The sequence below is a fragment of the Nicotiana tabacum genome, chromosome 3, assembly GCF_000715075.1.
Source record: "Nicotiana tabacum cultivar K326 chromosome 3, ASM71507v2, whole genome shotgun sequence".
NCBI lineage: Eukaryota > Viridiplantae > Streptophyta > Magnoliopsida > Solanales > Solanaceae > Nicotiana > Nicotiana tabacum.
Genome location: NC_134082.1, coordinates 166,512,986 through 166,520,113, shown reverse-complemented (window position 1 = coordinate 166,520,113; position 7,128 = coordinate 166,512,986). Strand labels below are relative to the sequence as shown.

General features: G+C 38.2%; 1 protein-coding gene across 1 annotated transcript; it reads left to right on the top strand.

Annotated features, from left to right (window-relative positions):
• The first annotated feature begins 2,235 nt into the window (after window positions 1–2,235).
• Window positions 2,236–7,128, top strand: LOC107824636 (purine permease 21-like). Its single transcript, XM_075247030.1, has 3 exons — window positions 2,236–2,349; window positions 6,484–6,799; window positions 6,887–7,128. Exons 1-3 carry the CDS (start codon window positions 2,236–2,238, stop codon window positions 7,126–7,128), a joined length of 672 nt encoding a protein of 223 aa, XP_075103131.1.

The following is a 7,128-nucleotide window of genomic DNA, read 5'->3' as shown; positions in this document are numbered from 1 at the left end:
CCCGATTTATTTACGACTCTTTTAAAGTTTGAAACGCATTTTTTTTCCATTGATTTTGGCTATTTTAGCAAAAATGGGGGTTGAACCCGACGAGAGTTGCCTACGTATCTCACGTCCGGTGAGAATCAAACCGGCGTAGTTCGGGAATATCGTAAATAGAAAAAATCAAATAAACCTAGAAATCAAGAATACATATTTTTATTATATTTTTTTCTTTTGCAAAGAGATAAAAACTAAAGAAAATATTATTTTTTTAGGAAATATTTGGACTGTTAGTCTGAATTTATAAAAGGGGTACTACGAAAGAGACAACATTTTTTTGATTATGAATTTCCGTTTTTTTTACTTTTAAATAAATACCTTCTTTTTTTTTTTTTAGGGAAGTGAGTCCCTACCCCTGTGTTGAGTCCCCTAAGTCAAATGCAACATGATGCAAATAAGCGTTCCTACTAGGGATCCGGCATGAAGTCAAGTTATTCTAGGTTCGTAACCTAGGTATTTGTTCTAGACTGTGTACCCGAGCGGACAACTCGAGTCGAGGAGGGGGCTACGTACCGGGGACCCGCGAGATCGTCCGGCTTTGTAACTTGTCCGACCTCTTTCTTATTTCGGGTATTGACACTAACAGAATAGGGAGTCTCGACCAGCGAGCTTCTCCCCGGAGGTAAGAAGAGAAGGGTTTCGGCACAGTTTATATACAGTTCAGATAATATCAAAGCGGTAAAAGACAACATTTAGCACGTTATGCAAAAACATGTAATAAAGATCAGATAATAAAGCCAAATATAACAATTATTCTAAGCTCGAATTCTTGAACCCTGAACCAGTGGTTCTGGGTTCAATCCCCAGCAGAGTCGCCAGAGCTGTCACACCTCCTTTTTGCGCGCCCGGCCTCAAAGGGTTAAATGCGCGAGGGGAGTTTTTCCAATTTAAGTGACAATATTCGAAATGGGATTATTTATTTAATTCAGAGTCGTCACTTGGGAAAGGTTTGGTTTTTGGTGTCCCAAGTCACCGGTTTATCTTGAATCCCAAATCGAGGAAATTTTCGACTTTTCCAAATGAAGTCTGCGAACCAGAAATTCTAAGTAAGGAATTCTGTTGACCCGAGGGAAGGTGTTAGGCACCCTCGAATCCCGTGGTTCTAGCACGGTCGCTTAAATTGTTATAATGGCTAAATATCTGATTAAAATACATGTTATGACTTACGTGTTTTTATTAAGTTTAAACCGCTTTTATCATTATCACTTATTTTTATAGAATTGCAACGTCGTGAAAATGCATCTCGAACCACGTCACAATCAATGCGTCCGTGATCGTCAACACATTTTGACTTCGTTGAGATTTGGATTTGGGTCACATCAATGTGCACCCGAATTTAAGAATATGATTTAATTAAGCCGCGCCTAAAGAGTCTAACGCGTTATTATTTTTTGAGAAGGCCATGAGATTCACTAAACGGCCTAGCCTGAATTCTAAATATTATGATTAGTTGTTGAGGGCCCCGCAGTTTGCATTTTTATTTGGCGAGGCTCGTCTCATTATTTTAGAAGAGGATATCCTAAAGTGACTACATTTCTATTATTTTTGTTTCCAGAAATAGAAGAAAGAAAGATGTATTCTAATTGAAGTATATGCTTTGGCCTAAACCGGATTCCTATCAATTTCTAATTACTTATAAAGTGAGAAGACGCCATACCTTACGAAAATGATTTGATTGAACAAAGAAATTACATGTGAGATTGATGAAATGCAATACTTAATCCGACAACATCCTTAAGTCGAATCCAAATCAAATTGCTTAAACAGGATTAACAGAGTTCTTTATTAAAAGATGTTACTGATAATGTTCAAAACTAGTCCTATAAACTGCCTAAAGAAATCGAAACTGGATGATTCAAGACTGTATTATATTTGGCTAGATTTAACAGCCATTTGCCCCTACCTATTCAAACGTAACTAGAAGAAGAGTGTGAATTAACAATTCTACCAAATGATAGCACATTCCATAAATTATATGACTACATCACGTGTACTGCCAACAACCCTATCGCAGTTTTAGACTAGAATATTTTCAATTAAGTACAAACTTACTAATGTGTTTTCTATTGGACTACCAATAACAGAATTTATACAACTTTAACAATATTCGCAAAGCTGTAAGTAAGGCAACAGATGATTTAAAAATTCTTCAGATCTTTCAATTCATGCCTCTCATGGTTACATCAGTATGAAATGTATACCTGGATGTTGAATACGACAGAAGAAAAGGAAGAAGATAGAGAAGATCAGCAGCAACAAGAACAGAGTAACAGCAGCAAACAAAATAACACAGCAGAAGAGGCTCGGGTGCAAGAATACAACTATAGCCGATAGAAAGAGTGGCCAAATGACAGCAGCACACAGTGGAGTAGAATCAAAACTCCAGGCAGACCAAAACCAGTAGTAAACCAATGAAAACACTCGACTAGTAGACTCAATTGGAACTTCAAAGAATCAGAATTGATTGAACGGATTGAACAAATGAAACCCAAACGGCAATAGGAAGAAGCAGTTTCTGATTGTTGACTGTATGCTTTCTATTTCTTAACCTCTCTCTATCTGTTCTGAAAATCCCAACCCCCAGTCCAGTCTGAGTTCCCTATGTGTGTTCCCTAATATCAGATGTATTCCTCTCCTATCCCTGTCTCCTATATGCTCTGTGTGTATTAATATCTATGTATTTCAGCTCTCCCCTTCAATCTCTTCTCTCCTCTGTGTTCACTCTATCTCTGCCCCCTATATGCTCTGTATATCCCTCTAATATCAGGTGTTATCCCCCTTTCCAACTGATGGAAGTCTGTGTCTATTCCTAATCCCCTCTCCCTTTGTGTTCACTAATATCCTATCCCTTCCCTGTGTCTTATGTCTTCCCTTTTATAAGCCTTCACATTACCCCTTTTACAGCCTGATAGATTAAAAGAAACCCCTCCCATGTGCCCTCTTCTTTTCAGTTCCACTTAGCTATTTAAGTATTAACCCCCATCAACATTCCCTGGCAGACTTATTCTTTAAAAAGGTTTAATACTTCTTTAAACTAAAGCAAAGTATGGGCAGCAGAATATATCTGACAGCATATGCTGTCAAACCATTTTTAAATCAAAAGCCCTTTATGCAGGAACCAGGTTGTGCACAAGTGCACCTGTGGTGCATAAATGCACATGCTGTGCCAAGTGCACATGCCCTCCAATTCAGAACTTTAAACAAAACATTCCTTTTACATTACTGATTCAAATTAACAACTATAAGTAAACAAACTCAGTTCTTAATTGATTCAAACAAATGCTTAGCAGAAGTAAGTCGATTTGTTATTGCTCGGATAACTGAAACTAATTGACGACATATGTCGACTCGACTATACTAGTTATAACACATACAATCGTAACCAAAAATCAGACATTTAACTGTAACGACACACGATTTGAATTATATTGACTAAGCAGAATTGTACCTGAGGAATCAGTTAATCAGTTCAAATTTGAAATTTAACTAATTGCACAACAAATACATACATACACATTATCAGAACAAGTAGAAGAAGAAACTCAATCAAACAAACAAAGGTTCGGGCAAGGTGGACAGGACATAGTTAATAAAAACTCAAAACAAAAGATTTCAACAATCATGAACAGCTTTTAAAACAATCACACGGACTAAAATAGATAAAGAAAAGCAAACTCACCTTAAAACCCAAAAATCAGAAAATCTTGACTTGGATTTGAACAAACCTTTCTTAAGGCTGAACGAACTTTAATCAAAGTGTTTCTCAGATGAGAAACACTTCGATTAAGGTCCATTAGACCTTAATCTCTTTGGCTCGAACAAACACGGAACATGCACGGGGAAAACTAGGGTTCAAAAAATTAGATCTGGAATTCGTGTTTCCCTGGTTAGATTCGGACCAAACCAAGCATGGTTTGGTCACGAGGGGGGTCTGGGGACTGTCTGGTGTGAAGTTGAGGTCGGTTGGTGTAAATCGGGTTCCGACTCGAATCTTCATCGAATCTTCAAATGAAGATTCGAGAAGGTGGGAAGGGATTCGAACTACGTGGTTAATAGATCCGTGTTCCGGATGGCAAGGGGTTTCTATGGTGTTAAGGGCGGGGTCACCGGCGTCCGTACCGCCGGTTTTCATGGTGAAGGGTATAGGGGAGGCTCTAGGGTTTGGGGTTCTGGTGAAGACGACGAAGGCTGGGGTTTGGATAGGGGGGCAGGGTAAGGTAAGAGGCTTATATATGGAATGGGTGGGTCGATCTCAACCGTCGGATGAGGCACGATGAAGGGCCAGGATCCTTCACCTCGAAGGAAATGGTGTCGTTTCATCTTTTAGAGGGTTTGGGTCGGTCCAGGTGGAAACGGGTCGGGGTCATTAGTGGGTTATGAGGAGGTGATCTTGGCCGTTGATCATTCAGAGATCAACGGCTCAGATCAGACTCAACCATTACGACGTCGTTTGGACGTCCTTGGTGTCAACTGGACACGGACCGGGCAAGCCTGGTTTTGGGCTGAGTTTGTTTGGGCCAATTTGTTAAAATTGGCCCAAGTCCGAAAAAGGAAGAGCTCTTTTTTTTATTATTTCCTTTTCTTCTTTATTTTAAAAAAAAACAAAACTAAGTAAAATCAAATTAAAATTAAATAAACACTTACAATTATTTGCACACACATTAAAATAATTCAAAACAGGTAAAAATCAAACAAAACAAAATCACAGACAAAGACGCCTGTTTATGATTTTCTATTTAACAACCGTGTTACGGTTCAGATTACGCATGACACGTACATTTTTTGTATTTTGTTTTAATAAAGTAAAAATGGGCAAAAATCATAAATAATTAACAAAGTGCCATGTAAGAATCCAAAAATTGTACAACGGGATCAATTGTTATTACTTTTTTTTTATTTCTTTTGGAGCGATTGTCGCGCGAAACAAAAATCACGTGCTCACAATGATGTTGATGACTCTGTTGTAACTAATGAGAAATCTGAATCATCACAATCAGCTACATTTGAATCCATAATGGCCTTTCCATTATTATATTTGGCCTTATTCTTCAACTTCGGGCAGTCTTTCTTCCAGTGCCATTTTTCTCGACAAAAGGCGCATTCATCTTTGCTGGGTCTGGATCTTGACTTGGATCTTCCCTTCTTTGTCCTCGTTTGATTTTGAGGACGACCCCTCACAAATAGTGCTTCTCCTTCTCCGCCCTTCTGTTTTTCTCGCTTTCTTTGTTCATAGCTGTACAAAGCCGAACAAACTTCTCTGAGAGAAACTTTGTCATTTCCATGGAGTAGAGTAGTTTCAAGGTGCTCGTACTCATCAGGAAGTGACGCCAACAACATTAAGGCCAAGTCACCATCATCATAAGTTGTATCCATATTTTGCAAATCTGTGACCAACTTATTGAAACTGGTGATATGTTCATTCATCGTGGTACAAGGAACATAGGTGAAGTGAAACAATCTCTTCTTCATGTACAATTTATTTTGACTGTTTTTCTTCAAAAATTTATCCTCCAGTGCTTTCATAATTTACTTGCAGAAGTTTCCTTTGTGTATGGATATTTCTGCTCTCTAGCAAGGTAGGATCGAATGGTACCGCAAGCAACACAGTTGATAATTCTCCAATCTTCTTCTCCAATAACATCTGGTTTCTTTTCTTCAATGGCCAGATCTAGCCCTTGTTGAAAAAGGACATCTAGAACCTCGCCTTGCCACATCCCAAAATGTCCGGACCCGTCAAAAATTTCTACCGCAAATTTCGCATTTGACACAATTCTTGTCATAAGCGAAGATGCCAATGATGACGTATTGTTGACACTTGATGTAGATTCTTCTTGTTTATTGTCTCCCATATTTGACACAAATATTATTTAATAGCTGACGACACAAATCAAGATTATTTCCTTTCTGATGTAGAAGATCAGACTAAGCTGCAACTACAGAGCATACTCAGACAGAACCTTGACTCAGTTACCAAGATAAATCTTTTCTGATGTGGAAGATCAGACTATGCTGCAACCACAGAGCATACTTAGACAGTACCTTGGCTCTGATACCAATTGTTGCGGAAGCCAAATGTATATAGTGTGAATAAGTCACAACTACTATACCAAAAATTATGACAGCCACCAAATAATAAATAAGACAATAAAACAACAATAAAGGGAACACCAGAATTTACGAGGTTCGGCTAATTTTGCCTACTCCTCGGACACAACCAATATTTTATTTCACTCCAAAAATACAAGTGAAATAATACTAAAGAGAGAAGATACAAATGCCTTAAACAGATGAGAAGGCAAATGAGAGGTGTATTTAATTTCCGCCACTCAATTGGGGTTCAATGTCTTGTTTTCACTATTCATGAGACTACAAAAAATTACACTTTTTGTGTCCAATTCTATTGTTCTCCTAACCATTTCCTCTGTTCTCTTGGCGTTACAGCCTGATCATGACTCTTCAAGCAAAAGGGAATCGTCTTCTCAAGGGAACCATCATTATGTGAAGGGGTTTGTATTCACACTAATTGCTTCAGCTGGTTTTGGTTTACTATTAGCCACGACAGAACTCATGTTTAGAAAATTCCTAAAAAAGAATAGCTTGAAAGAAAACATGGATGTCATTATTTGTCAATCGTTTTTTGCCACGTGTCTCATCCTTATTGGACTATTCGCAAGTGGAGAGTGGAGGAATTTGAAAGCAGAGATGCAAGATTTCGAGCTTGGAGAAGTGTCATATGTCATGATATTATTTTGGATAAGTTTGTGTTGGCAACTTTACTCCTATACTATAGTCTTCTTGGGCTGATTATGAAGGTATCTGCTGTATTTGCCAATGTGATTACCAGGTAGTTTGGGTGCGCCTCTAATTCAGATTCTATCTGTTACTATTATTTTCCCTGACAAGATGAGTGGGGTGAAAGCAATTTCTATTGTTTTGGCTATTTGGGGATTTTCTTCTTATGCCTATCAGCAGTACCTTGATGAGCAAAAGCACAAAGCTGAATTTTTAAATTGCAACGGAGCATCTGAAGAACTCGTTGGTGAAAGTGGTTTCACGTGCAAAGAAAATTCTACAGTTATTAATTAG

What these genes read in the sequence shown, in the direction of transcription:
- LOC107824636 (XM_075247030.1), top strand. Translation starts at nt 2,236, where the DNA reads ATGTATACCTGGATGTTGAATACGACAGAAGAAAAGGAAGAAGATAGA. An exon ending in ACACAGCAGAAGAGGCTCGG is followed by an intron (nt 2,350 to 6,483) that starts GTGCAAGAATAC and finishes TTGGCGTTACAG; the next exon opens with CCTGATCATGACTCTTCAAG. An exon ending in CATGATATTATTTTGGATAA is followed by an intron (nt 6,800 to 6,886) that starts GTTTGTGTTGGC and finishes TGTGATTACCAG; the next exon opens with GTAGTTTGGGTGCGCCTCTA.